Below are 16,856 nucleotides of genomic sequence, written 5' to 3' on the forward strand. Positions count from 1 at the left end.
TCTTACACTCCAGTGAAAAAAATCCAGCCTATTCAACCTTTCTTTATAACTCAAACCTTCTATACCCAGCAATATCCTGGCAAATCGCTTCTGAACCCTCTCCAACTTAATAATATTCTTTCTATAACTGGGTGACCAGAACTGGACACAGTATTCCAGAAGAGGCCTCACCAGTGTCCTGTATGACCTCAACATGACTTCCAAACTCTGATACTCAAAGGACTGAGCAATGAAGGCAAGGGTGTCAAATGGCTTGTTAACCACCCTGTGACACAAACTTCAAATAATTATATAACTGCACCCTGAGAGTGGAATGACACCACTGAAAGGAAAGGAGTGCTGTGTGGCTTGGAGTTGAACTTCCAGGTGGTGGTACTCTCATGCATCTTCTACTCTTGTCCTTCTAGGTGGTAGAGGTTGTTAATTTAGAAGTTGCTGCCAAAGGGGCCTTGGTGTTTTGCTGAAGTGTACCTTGTTGATTGCCTGCAGTGCTACAATTGTACTTTGATGATGGAGGTGGTGAATGTTAAAGTAGTAGATGAGGTGGTCATCAAGGACAACCACCTGATGAAGGAGCGACGCTCCGAAAGCTATAGTGCTTCCAATTAAACCTGTTGGGACTATAACCTGGTGTTGTGTGATTTTAAACTTTGTACACCCCAGTCCAACACTGGCATCTCCAAATCATAGTAATCAAGGAGGCTGCTTTATGCTGGATGGTGTCAAGCTTCTACAGTTTTGAGTTGCACACGTACAGCCAATTGGAGAGTATACACCATACTCATGATGTGACTTGTAGATGCTAGTCAGGCTTTAGGGAGCAAGTCAGTGAATTGCTCACTGCAGAACCCCCAGCCTCTGACCTGTGCTTGAAGCTGATCCAGTTCAATTTTTGGTCAGTGGTAATCTCCAAGATGTCAATAGTAGAGTGATAGTAATGCCATTGAATGTCAAGTGATGATGGTTAGATTCTCTCTTATTGCAGGTAGTGATTGAACAACACAAATGTTACTTGCCACTTAGAAGACCAAGCCACAATTTTGATCAGCCCTTGCTGTATCTTAATATGAACAGTTTCGGAATTTGAGGATCAGTGAATGGTGCTGAGTATTATACAATTTCTGACCTTATGATGGAGAGAAGGACTTTGATGAAGCAGCTGAAAATATTATTTGAGCCTTAGGCACTACCCCAAGAATATCCTGCAACATTGTCATGGGTCAGATCTTCATATTTCATCCCATCCCCCTATATTTTAACTTACAATATGTTATTTGTTCTTATTAGCCTCTCACAGTTACTTCACAATTACCTAATCATTGAACACTGAATACATAACAATGATGTTATTAGTATTTGATTATGATATTATAATATCCTTACAGCTGACAATAAATGTTTATGATGTTATGTGTCATTACATGTTTCAAACCCCACCTTCTTGTTGTATTCATGAGCTAGTCTGTCCAGTTCCTCCTGCATTACTCGTAGTTTCGCTTTCAGAAATCGTATCTGGGCCTCTGTGAATTCAGATTAATACAGTTTCTTAAGTTTTTTCTATTATGAAGTTAATTCTACAGTATTCAAGAAAACAAATGCTTTAAAAATATCCTTTACAGTGCATATAATGTTAACAGTTCAGTTGCCCTACAAAGACAAAATTGATTGCCTCTGTCATAGAATAGAATCATAGAATCCCTACAGCGCAGCAAAAGGCCATTTGGCTCATCAGGTCTGCATTGACACTCTGTAGTCCATCGCAGCCAAACCCAGTAGCGTAATATATCTCCGTAACTCCGTAACATTTATTATGGTCAATCCACCTAACCTGCACATCTTTGGAATGTGGGAGGAACCAGAGCATCTGACAGAAACCCATGCAGACATGGGGAGAATATGCAAAGTCCACAGTCACCCAAAGCTAGAATCAAACCTGAGTCCCTGGTGCTGTGAGGTAGCAATGCTAACCACTGAGTCACCGCGCCGTGTCCTATCTACAAAATTAGAACATATTCAGTTAGTTTGGCTACTGTGGTGATTGTAACGTGGTCAGTCAGGTGGACCTCATAGAATATGAGATCCTTGACGAGGGCTGTTACCCAAGTCCAATCAGGGAACCCTGGCTGACAGATTAGGACGTCCTTCACCCACCCCCCGGACACGTCTTGGCGTGCCCATTTGCCACTGGGCGGCGGAGAACCCTAGTGGAGGGCTTTCTATGTGGGAGTCCTATCCCTTTATCTTGGAGATCTAGGATGGAGGGTGCTGCACGCAGCGGTCCCCTGCAACCGCATATTAAGGTGGTTCACAGACTCCCAGCCCAACTGCTTGTTCTGCGGTGCTGTGGAGCTTATGGACCGTGTATATATTGGGTGTGGGCGTTTGACTCCCTTTTTGATTTTCTTAAAAACCTCCTCCTCTGCTTTTGGTTGCACTTCAGTCCCACGCTCCTGATCTTTGGGCACCCGGTACGGAGGAGGGAGGGCAGGTCTGAAGACCTCCTCGTGGGTCTGCTCCTGGGCCTGTCCAAACTGGCCATAAACAGGTCCAGGCAGCAGGCCGTGGAGAGGGTCATTAGGGCAGACTGCCTGCCCCTCTTCCGCGGTTACGTTAGAGCCCGGGCGTCCTTGGAGAAGGAGCACGCAGTGTCCACCAACACCCTGGAGTTGTTCAGGGAGAGGTGGGCACCACAGGGAGTGGAGTGCATTATTTCCCCTCCAACCCTATTTTGATTTAGTCCCTGCCCTCCCCATCACTGTTTGATCACACAGCATTGCCCTTTGATGTGAAGGGCACTGCTTGTCACTGGCCACTCGGGTGTTTTCCTATCTTCCTGGTGGTGGAAATTGAATAAAGATTCGTGCACTTTGTGTCTCTCACTGTGTCTCACACTTGCACACACACACCATGGGTGCTGGGGAAAAGATAAGCACACAGCAGTTAGGCGGTAGTGTGGGGGTTAAAAATAAACAGGAGTGAGCATTGCCCTTTGATGTGAAGGGCACTGCTTGTCACTGGCAAACCGGGTGTTTTCCTATCTTCCTGGTGGTGGAAATTGAATAAAGATTCGTGCACTTTTTGTCTCTCAGTGTCTCACAACTGCACACACACACCATAAGAAAAAAAAAAGCACGTGAGTGTCCTCCTTCATCCACTGCCCAGATATGCCTTGGCGTACCTATTGGCCACTGGGCGGCAAAGATCCCTAGTGGAGGGCTCTCTATGTGGGAGTCCTCTCCCTTTCTTTCAGGGATCTGGGGTGGAGGGTGCTGCATGCAGCTTTCCCCTGCAACCGCAGATTGCGGTGGTTCACCGACTCCCAGTCCAAATGCTTGTTCTGCGGTGCTGTGGAGTCCATGGACAATGTATATATTGGGTGTGAGCGTTTGCACTCCCTTTCTGATTTTCTCAAAAACCTCCTCCTCTGCTTTTGGTTGCACTTCAGTCCCACGTTCCTGATCTTCGGGCACCCGGTACGGAGGAGGGAGGGCAGGTCTGAAGACCTCCTTGTGGGTCTGCTCCTGGGGCTGGCCAAACTGGCCACAAATAGGTCGGGACAGCAGGTCGTGGAGGGGGTCGTTAGGGCTGACTACCTGCCCCCCTTCCGTGGTTATGTCAGAGCCCGGGTGTCTCTGGAGAAGGAGCATGCGGTGTCCACCAACTCTCTGGAGTTGTTCAGGGAGAGGTGGGCACTGCAGGGAGTGGAGTGCATTATTTCCCCCTCCAACTCTATTTTGATTTAATCCCTGCCCTCCCCTTCACTGTTTGATCACGCAGCATTGCCCTTTGATGTGAAGGGCACTGCTTGTCACTGGCCACTCGGGTATTTCTTTACTTCCTGGTGGTGGAAACTGAATAAAGATTTATGCACTTGTGTCTTTCACTGTGTCTCACACCTGCACACATACAACATGGGTTCAGGGGAAAATATAAGCACTACCGCAGGAAAGGATAAAAAATAACGAGTGTCCTCCCTCATCCACCGTCTTGGTGTGCCCATTTGCCACCAGACAGTGGGGATCCCCAGTGGAGGGCTCTCTACATGGGAGTCCTTCCCCTTTCTCTCGGGGATCTGGGCTGGAGGGTGCTGCATGCAGCAGCCCCCTGCAACTGCAGATTGCGATGGTTCAGGGACTCCCAGTCCAACTGCTTGTTCTGTGGTGCTGTGGACCATGTGTATATTGGTTGTGGATGCTTGCACACCCTTTTTGATTTCCTCAAAAACCTCCTTCTCTGCTTTTGGTTGCACTTCAGTCCCCAAAGATCAAGAATGAGAGAGGGCGGTCTGAAGACCTTCTCATGGGTCTGCTCCTGGGCCTGGCTAAACTGGCCATGAACAGGTCCAGGCAGCAGGCCGTGGAGGGGATTGTTAGGGCCGATTGCCTCCCCCTCTTCCGCGGTTATGTTAGATTACTTACAGTGTAGAAACATGCCCTTCGACCCCCTGAAGAGCAACCCACCCAAACCCATTCCCTTACATTTACCCCTTCACCTAACACTACGGGCAATTTAGCATGGCCAATTCACCTAACCTGCACATTTTTGGACAGTGGGACGAAACCCACAGACACATGAAGAATGTGCAAACACCAGACAGTTGCCTGCAGTGTGAATTGAACCTGGGTCTCTGGTGCTGTGAGGCAGCACTGCTAACGGATGTCTCTGGAGAAGGAGCACGTGGTGTCCACCAACACCTGGAGTTGTTCAGGGAGAGATGGGCACCGCAGGGAGTAGCGTGCATTATTTCCCCCTCCAACTATGTTTTGATTCAATCCCTGCCCACCCTTCATTGTTTGATCATGCCCTTTGATGTGAAGGGCACTGCTTGTCACTGGCCACTTGGGTGTTTCCCTTCTTCCTGGTGGTGGAAATTGAATAAAGATTTGTGCACCTTGTCTCACACCTGCGTACACACACAACATGGATGCAGGGGAACAAAATAAGTACTACTGCAGAGAAAAGGAAACATGAGTGTTCCATGGGTGCAGGGGAAAAGTAAGTACGACCGCAGTTAGGTGGTAGTGTGGGGGTAATGAAAAAAAAATTTTAAAAAAGAAGAAAAAAAAACGAGTGTCCCATGGATGTGCGGGCAAAATAAGCAGTTCGTCAGTAGGGTGGGGGTAAAGGGAAAAAAAACCGAAAAAAACAGGACTGTCAGAGGTTCTAAAAGAGAAAAAAAAAGGAGTGTCAAAGGTTCTGTTCACTCCGAGAGCTGGCTCTGAGGGACCTAGATCAGATTCAAAGACACTCTACATGTAAATAAGGATGACTTTGTGATAGGATACCGGACTCTGGAGTTATTTCAGTGGTGTTCAGACATGGTAGCAGCATGTTGGCTCAGTGGTTAGCACTGCTGCCTAACAGTGCCAGGGACCCAGGTTCGATTCCAGTAAAAGAAATGAGCGTCAGATGTCCTGTTCATTCTGACAGCTGGCTGGATTAGTGCCGAGGACTGTCCACATGTAAAGAAAGGGTGACTTGGTGATGAGATAACTCTGTGGAGTTATTTCAGTGGTGATGAGAGAAAAGCATATTCCTGTAGAAATTCACTCGCAACAGTCATTTTTGAGTTGGGGTCAGTATTTCTGGCAGCTGCCGAAGACTGGGCCCAGTATGTGGAAAGAATGTGTTATTTTTTTCGAATCAACTGACATTTGGACAGATGAAAAGCTACAAGTAATTCTCCTGACAGCTTGTGGATTCGCAATGTTTTCAGTTATTGGGAGTGAAAAGGCATCAGGATTGTCAATGGTGGACACAAGATTCCACTAAGCAAGAGAGACAGTTTACTTCAGGAGACAAAGTTTGGTGTAGGAGCCACTGGAATGGCCCTGCATGGTCAACAAGAAGTTGGGTCCAAATCCGTATAAAATTGAGCTCGGTGAGACAGTCCTGAATAAGCACGTGGACCACATGAAAGCTGCAAACTCACAAACAGTACAGGAGCAAAATGAGCCTTGCTCCTCCACAGCCTTTCCGACTGTTCCAGAACCCATGAGTGCTCCCTTTCTGTCAACCATTGAAGATTCCTCTGAATCTGAGATGGACACAGTGGATGGTATCACCTCAACGCCTATGCCAGCTGAAGAAGAGAATTAATTCCTTTTGAGATGCTCCTGGCACAAGAAGCGAGCTACTGTGCATTACAAACTGCCCATATCAAGGCAGACTTGGAAGAACCTGAGCCAGTGTGAAAATGCCCAGGAACAGCTGAAAGAAAAGAAGCACCCAATGTCCTCTAATCGGAAGGGCAAGGATGTAGTGATTGCAATGAGGTCAGTCAGGTGGACCTCACTGAATGAGTTTCCTGCTCAGGGCTGAAAATCTGACACATAAGAACAGGGATAGGCCAGGTAATTAAGACCAGTTAGTCTGTCATTAGTGGAGGGAAATTATTGGAAAATATTCTGAAGGACATGGTGAATTAATATTTGGAAAGACAGGGACTGATCAGAGGTAGTCAGCATGAACTTGTTAGAGCGAGAGATGCCTTCAGACTAAAATAATTGAGTTTTTTGAGAAGCTGACTAAATATATTGATGAGGGTAGTGCAGTTGATATGGTTTGATGCAGACTTCAGTAAGACCTTTGACAAGTTCCCATAAAGAAAGCAAGTCCAAAAGGTAAGAGCCCATGGGATCCAAGACAAGCTGGCAAACTAAATCCAAAATTAGCTTATTAAGGGTGATATTGGATGGTTGTTTTTATAATTGGAAGTTTGTGAACAGCAGTATTCCACAATGATTGGTGCTGGGACCCTTGTTGTTTATTACATACATTAATGACATGGATGTGAATATATAAGAGCATAATTAGTAAATGTGCAGATGACATGAAAATTGCTATGTTATTTCATAGTGAAGACAATGGTCTCAGGCTACAGTCTGATCAGCTGGCAAATTGGGCATAGCAATTGCAGGGTGGAATTAACTCTAATAAATTCAAGGTGATGCATTTTGGGAGGTCTAACAAAGGAGGGATATACACAATGAACGGTAAGTCCCTAGGAAGTACTGAGAAGTGAAGGGACCTTGATGTAAAAGTCCATAGATCCCTGAAGATGTCAACAGGGTGGTGAAGATGGCATACTGGATGTCTGCCTTCCATTAGTTAGGATGCAGAATATAGGACCAAGAAAGTCTTGTTATGCCTTTATAAAACATTGGTTAGACCACAGTTAGAACACAGTGTGTTGTTCTGGTCACCATTGGAAAGATGTGACTGTTCTGGAGAGGATATAGAGGATGTTGCAGGGATGAAAAGTCTCAGTTCTGAGGAGAGACTGGATAGTCTGAGCTTGTTTTCCTTGGAGTATGAGGAAGCTGAGGAGATTGAGACTGAGGTATACAAAATTACGAGAGGGATAGACAAAGTAGATTGTGAAAATCTCTTTGAGGAGAAAGTGAGGTCTGCAGATGCTGGAGATCAGCGCTGAAAATGTATTGCTGGAAAAGCGCAGCAGGTCAGGCAGCATCCAAGGAACAGGAAATTTGACGTTTCAGGCATAAGCCCTTCATCAAGAATGAGGCTCATTCCCGATGAAGGGCTTATGCCCGAAACGTCAAATTTCCTGTTCCTTGGATGCTGCCTGACCTGCTGCGCTTTTCCAGCAACACATTTTCAGCTGTGAAAATCTCTTCCCATGGCTGACATATCTAACACCAGAGGACATAAGCTTAAGGTGAACTGCAAGTGGTTTGGAAGATATCAGAAAAAAAACCATTTCACCCAGAGGGTAGATAATATGGAACATGTCATCTGAGGGCAGTGGAGGCAAATATTTTCACAACATTCAGGAAGCATCTGGATGAGTACTTAAAATGTCAGTGCATAATAGGACATTGACGAAGTGCAGATAAATGAGATTAGTGTAGTGTTTGTTAATTGCCACAGACATGGTGGGCTGAAGGTCCTGTTTCTGTGCTGTGTGACTCTATTACAGATGGAAGTTAATATAGAAAATGGTGAGATTATGCACCTTGATAAGAAGAATTAAAAAGCCAACTATTTTTTAAATGAGCTCAAAGTATGGTGCAGAAACCTGGGTGATCTTGTACATGAAACAAAAATTAGCTGGACTAGGTCAGACCACTCAAAACATTCTTAAGCAGCAGCCCAGACCGTAACTTTGCTGTGTTTCGGTAAGTGTACAGTGTTAACTACCAAGTTTTAAAACCGACAAAAATTTATTCACAAAACTATGGAATGAAACACAAAGAACAGAATATGGAATACCCACAGAACATAGTCTATCCAAACTAAACTTCAAAATACACAACAGTCACAATAAACAAACCCCTTAAACAGATAGTAAAACGAAACAGAGGCTTACTGGTCAAAGTTAGAAGGGCAGAAGGAAAGACAGTTTAACAGCCTGACTCCACATAGCCCTCTGCTGAACTGACTCAAACAAGACTTTAGCTTTTAGGCCTGAGCACTCCCCTTTGGTTATTCAGGTATCTTCTAAAACAGAGGCTTTGTCCTAAAGTCTTCTCTGTTTACGTATAAACAAAAAGGCCTCTCGGTAAACCCTTTCAGCTCTAATCCAAACCAGTCCTTTCAAGCCTAGACTTTTACGACCCCTCTGAAAAATATTCAAGGACACAGTATCCTTGAGAAAAGGAACAGCTTTTAGAAAAAGGACGAGCTTTGTGACAAGATGCAACAAGTAAATAAGGCAACTAACGGAATCTTAGCTCTTTATTGGAGTTTAATAATCAAGAAATATTTTTACAATTGTACAGGGTGTTGGTATGGCTGCATCTGGAGTACTGTGCAAAGTTTGGCTCTCGTACTTAAAAAAAACTGGGATTTCAGGCAGTTCACAAGAGATTCATTTGCTAATTCCTAGGATGAAGTGGTTTATTTATCACTAATGGACAAGCAGATTAAACCTTTATTCATTTGAGATTAGAAGAACGAGGTATGGTTATATAAGAATCTGAGGGGGCTTGACAAGGTAGATGTTGAAAAGATGTTGTCACTGGGAGGAACTCTCAAATTAGGGTCCATGGTTAAAAAATTAGGGGACATTCATTTAAAACTAAGATAGAAATAAATAAATTTCTTTTCCCAGAGGATAGTTAATGTCTGAAATTCTCTACCCTGAGAGTTGTGGAGGCTGGATCACTGAAAGTATGTAAACAGCAGACAGATTTTTAAAATAAATATTGGGGAGTTGAGGACCATGATGGTCTGGTATGATAAAGGAGTTGATTTAGATTTAGATTTAGATTTAGATTCCCTACAGTGTGGAAACAGGCCCTTCGGCCCAACCAGCCCACACTGACCCATTCTCCTCTGACTAATGCACCAAACACTATGGACAATTTAGCATGGCCAATTCACCTGACCTGCGCATCTTTGGACAGTGGGAGGAAACCAGAGCACCCGGAGGAAACCCACACAGACACGGGGAGAATGTGCAAACTCCACAGACAGTCACCCGAGGTTGGAATCGAACCCGGGACACTGGTGCTGAGAGGCAGCCTTGCTAACCACTGAGCCACCATGCCGCTGAGAGGCTGTGGCAAATTAGCCATAATCTTGCTGCATGGTGGGATAGCTTTGAAGGGTTGACTCCTGCTCCTATTTCTTATATTCTCGCAATTCAAGAAAAGTTAGATAAACCAATGCGAGGATTTTGTCATTCACGGGATAAGGGCACCACTGGATCAGCCAGCATTTTTTACCCATCCCTAATGGGACAGGGCAGTTAAGAATCACATGTAAAAAATGAGGTCTGCAGATGCTGGAGATCACAGCTGCAAATGTGTTGCTGGTCAAAGCACAGCAGGCCAGGCAGCATCTCAGGAATAGAGAATTCGAGCATAAGCCCTGATGAAGGGCTTATGCTCGAAACGTCGAATTCTCTATTCCTGAGATGCTGCCTGGCCTGCTGTGCTTTGACCAGCAACACATTTGCAGCAAGAATCACATGTAGACCAGACTAAGTAAGGATGGCAGTTTTCTTCCCTAACGGACATTCGTGAACCAGATGGGTTTTTCCAGAAATTGGCCATGGATTCATGGTCGTCATTAGATTCTTAAGTCCAGATTTCTTCTTAGTGAATTCTTAGTGGCGGGATTTGAACCCGGGTCCCCAGAATATTATCTGGGTCTCTGGATTAACAGTCACCTACCCAGGGAAATGCAAGGATAGAAAGATAACCAAATGCAGAAGGGTGCAGGAAGACATGTACACAAATCATCAACATAGACCATTTCAGCTGAATGGCTTGTTGCTGCACTTCAATACTCTTGGTAGCTTAAGGAAACAAGGGAAGAGCTATATTAGCTATCCTTACATTGCTGAATATAAATTACTGAGTCGCTGAACATGTTATGTTCAGTAAAATATAGTTTTAGCAAGTTAACTTGGAAGTAACTTTATAAAAGTCCAACATTTAGAGAACATTCAGAAATGAAAAGAAAAAAACATCAATAGGGAAAAGAACTAAAAAAAATCACATTAAAATGTGTGATTAAGACAACTTTATTAGCTTCGTTCTTGCCAGTATGCTGGGACAATTTATGAGTTGGGAACCTGGTTCCATTATTTGCACGCTTTGCAGTTGCTCTTTTGTAGTGCAAACCAATTCCAGGCTGCCTCTGGATGCCCAAATGAATCAGGGTATGGGAAGAAGGGTGATGTGTTGACTCCAGTAATGAAAGATCTCAATTTAAAGGGGCACTAGCACAGGGTTACAATGGCAGCCTGTTTTGTTAACTTCCCCAACCTGTTTGGTCTCCACACCCAGCCCCAATGGATTGGGAAAATTCTGTCTCACATCTCTAATTTGACATTTAGCAGGTTCTTCACTTCAGTCAGGACAGAAGAGGAATTCCAGTCATGATGAAAGATTAGGATCCAAATGTAAAGTCTAACAGGTGGTTTGACTACAAGTTGTTAAAACCTGCATATTAGCAGCTCTCTTTAATTACTGTTAGCTGCCCTAGAAGCAGGATGTGAAATCCTCTGTAAAATCTACATCTCATATTCATCAAAGGAGTATCTTCCCCTCAAGCAGAACCACCCACTTTATAAAATAAGACTTCAGAACACGCACATTGATATTTCAAAGTAACTGAGGCATTCCTACAGGTGATGGGGTTTTATATGTGGTATTGGATGGAACAAATATTGCAGACAGAAATGCAGACTTATCAGCACAATTAGGGAGCCTTTTCCTTCTCAACAATGATATCAACAGAGCTTCTCTGAACAAAGATGAACCCAAAAGTCCACAGTCAAACATAAAAATACAAGCAAAGTCAAATACATATTCATGGAAGAGCATTTTCCTGTGATGTGAATCTCACAATATAGTTATCTAGGTAACTGTAACATGCTGAATCAAGCAAATATTCTCTGTTCTCTTTCTTACTTGTTTGGTGATTCGAGGCATTCTGAGTAGTAATTTTATCCCCCCTGATTTTCCACTCAAACTGCAGTTAAATTATGATTCAGCAATGAAAAAAAATTATTAAAACTTTTCTAATGCTGTCTTTGCACGTAAAAGTTTAATTTTTGCAGTATCCTTGATAACTTGGGAATAAGTAGTTAGCAGAAACCATTGGCAATTCACTAGTTTTATAGCCTGTTCCTTCCACAATGCTTTAAAAAAAAAGTACAAAAGATTGGAGAACATCAAATTATGCTGAATGTAATTTGTGCATAAATTTCAACTATCTTTCGTACTGGTTGGATCAAAGGGAAATTTTGCTGCAAAAACAAATACAATTGTGCAGAAACTCCAGACATATCTCTTATCTTGAAGGCACACACCATTATTATTTCTTCCTTATTATTTGTCTATGGAATCACAAGTAAGGCAAGCATCCACTGCTCAATCCTATTTATGTTTGATAGAGACATGGTGAGTCATCTTCTGAAACTGCCATAGTTGTGTGGTATCAGGTAGGCAGTTCCAGGACTTTGACCCAGCTGCATTGAGGAAATGGTGATATAATTCCAAGTCAGGACAATGCGAGCCTTGAAGGGAAACTTTCAGGTGGTCATATTCAAGTACTGCTGATTTTGTCAACTAAATTCATAATGACTTAAATCAACAGTACAGCTTATTTATGCATTCACTTTGAACATATATATCGTTGAAGTTTTCAAATTTACATAGAAGGTGTACATAGCATCCACAGTGCGTTGGTGATGGAGGGAGTGAATATTTGACGTGATGGATGGACTGCTAAAGAAGTGGCCTGCTTTTATCCTGGACAGGGTCAAACTTCTTGAATATTGTGTGAGGTGTAAATATCAAGACAAATAGGGAATACTTCAGCACATTCCTGACTTTCGCCTTGCAGATGGTGGGCAAACTTTGAGAAGTCAGGAAGTGAGTTATGCTCTGCAGAGTTTCCAGCCTGTGACCTGTTCTGTAATAATATTATCCTTATGAGATATGCCTTATTCACAGCTGTTCAGTACGTGGTGGAAGATAAATCTTCAATTGTGAGCCACGACAGTCTTCAACTCATCTAACATCTACATATAACATCTCCCAGCAGAGATTACAAAATATCAATCAAGAAATTGGAACCTTCAGTTGTTGTTCTTTCCCTAATCCAGGATGATGAACCCAATTACTGGCATGACTAGATCACCCCCAAAACAAATATAAAATATGCTGTTTACACAAAATTAAAACCGTAACATATAAACATTTAAAACAAATGCAATGATGTTTTGTGTTGTGTTTGTGTTCCTGATTAAACCATTACGAATGTAATTGACAACAAAAACACAACTTACTCAATACTTCTAATTACTTAGACAGCTGTACTGGGTAGAACTTCAAAATGTACACATGATACAAAATTTGGGAAAAGGAAGATTCGGGAACCTTTTATCAAGTTGATCAAAATCACAAGGAGTCTGGATGGCACAGATGGAGAGTAATTGTTCCTATTGACATACAGTCAGACAGATATAACGGCACAGAAACAGACCATTTGGTCCAACACATCCATTCTAACCAGATATCCTAAATTAATCTAGTCCCATTTGCCAGCAACATCCCTCTAAACCCTTCCTATGCATATACCCTTCCAGATGCCTTTTAAATGTTGTAATTGTCCCAGCCTCCACCACTTTATCTGGCAGCTCATTCCATATATGCACCACACTCTGCATGAAAAAGTTGCCCATTAGGGCCCTTTTAAGTCTTGTCCCACTCACCCTAAACCTTTGTCCTCTAGTTCTGGACTCCCCCACCCCAGGGAAATTTACCCTATCCATGCACCTCATGATTTTATAACCCTCTATAAGGTCACCTCTCAGCTTCTGAAGCTCCAGGGAAAACAGACCCAGCCTATTCAGCCTTTTCCAAAGCTCAAACACTCCAATCCTGGAAACATCCTTGTAAATCTTTGGCAGAAGGGTCAAGAACCAGAAAAGCATATATTTACATAAGAGCAGAAGATCTAGAAGTAGGAGTAGGCAATCTGGCCCTTCGAGCCTGCTCCGCCATTCAATAAGATCATAGCTGACCTTTTTGTGGACCCAGATCCACTTACTTGCGCTCTCACCATATCCCTTAATTCCTTTATTGTTAAAAAAAACTATCTTAGCTTTAAAAATGTTCGCTGAAGTAGCATCAAACTACTTCACTAGGCAAGGAATTCCAAAGATTTACAACTCTCTGGGTGAAGAAGTACCTTCTCAATTCAGTCCTAAATCTGTTCTCCCTAATTCTGAGGCTATGCTCTCTTGTCCTTATTCCATCTGCTAGTGGACACATCCTTTCGAAGTCTATCTTATCAATTCCCTTCATAATTTTATATGTTTCTATAAGATTCCCCTTCATTCTTCTAAATTCCAATGAATATATTTCCAGTCTACTCAGTCTCTCCTCATAAGCCAACCTCCTCAACTCCAGAATCAACCTAGTGAACTTCCTTGGCACCCTTTTATAGTGCCAGTACATCCTTTCTCGAGTAAAGAGACCAAAACTGCATGCAGTACTCCAAATGTGGTTTCACGAGAACCCTGTACAGCTGCAACATAACCTCCCTGCTTTTAAACTCAATCTCTTTAGCAATGAAAGACAAAATTTCATTTGCTTTCCTAATTACTTGCTGTACCTACAGACCAACCTCTGTGATTCTTGCATAAGGTTATGGGATGGTACCCCATGACATCAATGTGGACTTCACCAGTTTCCTCATTTCCCCTCCCCTCACCCCACCTTACCCCAGTTCCAACCTTCCAGCTCAGCACCATCCTCATGACCTGTCCCACTTGTCAATCTTCCTCCCACCATTCTGCTCCACCCTCCTCTCCAAACTATCACCTTTAACCCCACCTCCATCCACTTACTGCACTCTCAGCTACCTTCTCCCCAGCCCAACCCCCTCCCATTTATCTCTCTGCCCCCCCCAAAGCTCCCAGTTTCATTCCTGATGAAGTGCTTTGGCCTGAAACATTGGTTTTCCTGCTCCTCAATACTGCCTGACCTGCTGTGCTTTTCCAGCATTACTCTATCTTGACTCATATCTACTGGGTCCGTTTTGTCCACCTTGCATGTAATGCATTCATAGAATTCCAAAAGATTAGTTAAACATGATTTGCCTTTCATGAACCCATGCTGCGTCTAACCAATGAGATAGAATTTATCTCAATGCCTTGCTATTTCTTCCCTGATAACAGACACAAGTATCTTCCCCACAACAGAGGTTAAGCTAACCGGTGTATAATTCCCCAGTGGCATCACGTTTGCTGTTTTCCAAACTGCTGGAACTGTTCCAGCACTTGCTATTTCTCCCACCATCTCTTTTAGTACCCTGAGATGCATTCTGCGAGGACAATGAGACTTGTCTACCCTTTGCTCCATTAGCTTGCCCAACACTACCTCTTCCGTAATAAAAATTGTTTCCAGGTCCTCACCTAACTTCATCTCTTTGTCAATGACTGGCATGTTATTAGTGTCCTGCACTGGGAAGACCGACACAAAATACCTATACAATGCCTCAGCCATATCTTCATATCCCACAACTAAATGCCCCTTCTCATCCTCTAAAGGACCAAGGTTTACTTTAGCCACTCTTTTTCATTTTATATATTTATAGATACTTCTGCTGTCAGTCTTTATATTCTGTGATTTTTTTTCATGTTCTATCTTACTTTTCTTAATAGCTCTTTTTGTGGCTTTCGGTTGACATTTAAAGTTTTCCCATTCTTCTAGTTTCCTGCTGACCTTGGCCACATTGTATGCCTTCTCTTTCAATTTGATAGCTTCCTTATTTCCTGAGACAGACATGGCAGATTATCCATTTTCTTACAGTCCTTCCATTTTACTGGAATATACTTTTGTTGAGCATTTTGAAAAATTGCTTTGAAATTCTTCCACTGCTCAACTGTCCCACCATAAAATCTTTGTTTCCAGTCAACTTTAGCCAAGTCCTCCCTCATTCTACTGTAGTCTCTCTTGTTTAAACACAGGATCCAGTTAATGGATTTTATCTTCACTCTCTCCAGCTGTATTCTAAGTTCAATCATACTGTGATTGCTCCTTCCAAGAGAATTCCTAACTATAAGGTCATTAACTATTCTTGTCTCATTACACAGGACCAGATCTAGGAGAGTTTGCTCTCTCGTCGGTTCCATTACATACTGTTCAAGAAAACTGTCATGGACACACGCAATGAACTCCTCCTCAAGGCTACCATGACCAAGCTTATTTAACCAATCAACATGTAGATGTAAGTCCTCCAGGATAATCGCCATACCATTTTTACAGGCATTAGTTATTTCTTTATTTATTGCCCACTCCAATGTTATGTTATTATTTGCTGAAAGAAGACCGATTTTGGCATTCCTGATGAAGGGCTTATGCTCGAAACGTCGAATTCTCTATTCCTGAGATGCTGCCTGGCCTGCTGTGCTTTGACCAGCAACACATTTGCATCAGTGTTTTTACTCATCAGGATATTTCACAAGAGTACTCATTGAAGGGGAAAACCAACATTTATATTACACGATTAGTTGGCAAGTGGACTCAAGTTGGTAGAGTATTGCCATTGAGAATGTACCTATTCATGTTGTTTAACAGTTAACAACCAGGCTTTATTTAAGGTTAAACCACGTAAGTTAACTCTGATCGGCCAGCGAGTTAGCAAAGTTTGGCCCTCTGAAATAAACCAGTGAATGGCTGTAATCTATTTTGTTGAGTTGAAATAGGCAGTGTGTGTTTACGGTCTATCCGTTTGTGAAGAGCAGGGCCTGGTCTATTAATTTTTTCATACGAGCCTGCCGGATAAAGCTACCCATATCAAATAATTTCCCTCTGTATACCGCACAAACTCACTGAATGCCCCAAAGCAATCAACGTTGGTCATGAAAAGTACCTAGTGTACCCTAGATTACTCTAGAAGGATAAGGCATGTCAAACATTTGAGCAAAAGGTGAAGTTGGCTGGTTCATACTGTTACAATATAGTAGCAACACAAGTGGCTTTCCCACTAACAGACACTGCCATAAAGTCAAAAAGACATTCTGCCTATCATACAAATGAGTGATGAGGTATAAATGAGTTCAAGAAGAAAAGTCTCAAAAACATGTCTTTTTCAGCAATACTCAAGTTCTGTACTTTAAATTACTACTTTTAAATGTTTTCTTTACTCACCTAAAGTTTATTAATTGCCTTTTTATAAAAAAAACTTTTTGTCATTTCGTTCGGATTTCAAAATGTTCTCACTTCAATGTACAACATATTGTAGCTACTGTAATATGTTCAGGTTAGATATGTATTCCCTTGCCTTGTATATTTGAAAATTGATACTATAGAAAATTGTTGTCCATTATTTTGATTCAAAGGCTGTCAGGTGGGTTGTGGAGTGGC

The 16,856-nt window shown here is 42.7% G+C and overlaps 1 protein-coding gene across 2 annotated transcripts in view; it reads right to left on the minus strand.

The window, feature by feature from the left end:
- Positions 1-16,856, minus strand: part of tex9 (testis expressed 9) — a 68,653-nt gene that overhangs the window by 20,507 nt on the left and 31,290 nt on the right. For both annotated transcript variants that reach the window (XM_060852906.1, XM_060852905.1), the window contains exon 8: positions 1,438-1,520. In XM_060852906.1, coding sequence (XP_060708889.1) covers positions 1,438-1,520 — 83 coding nt within the window. The remainder of the gene's footprint in view (positions 1-1,437; positions 1,521-16,856) is intronic.

This window comes from Hemiscyllium ocellatum, chromosome 39 (genome assembly GCF_020745735.1).
Source record: "Hemiscyllium ocellatum isolate sHemOce1 chromosome 39, sHemOce1.pat.X.cur, whole genome shotgun sequence".
NCBI classification, from domain to species: domain Eukaryota; kingdom Metazoa; phylum Chordata; class Chondrichthyes; order Orectolobiformes; family Hemiscylliidae; genus Hemiscyllium; species Hemiscyllium ocellatum.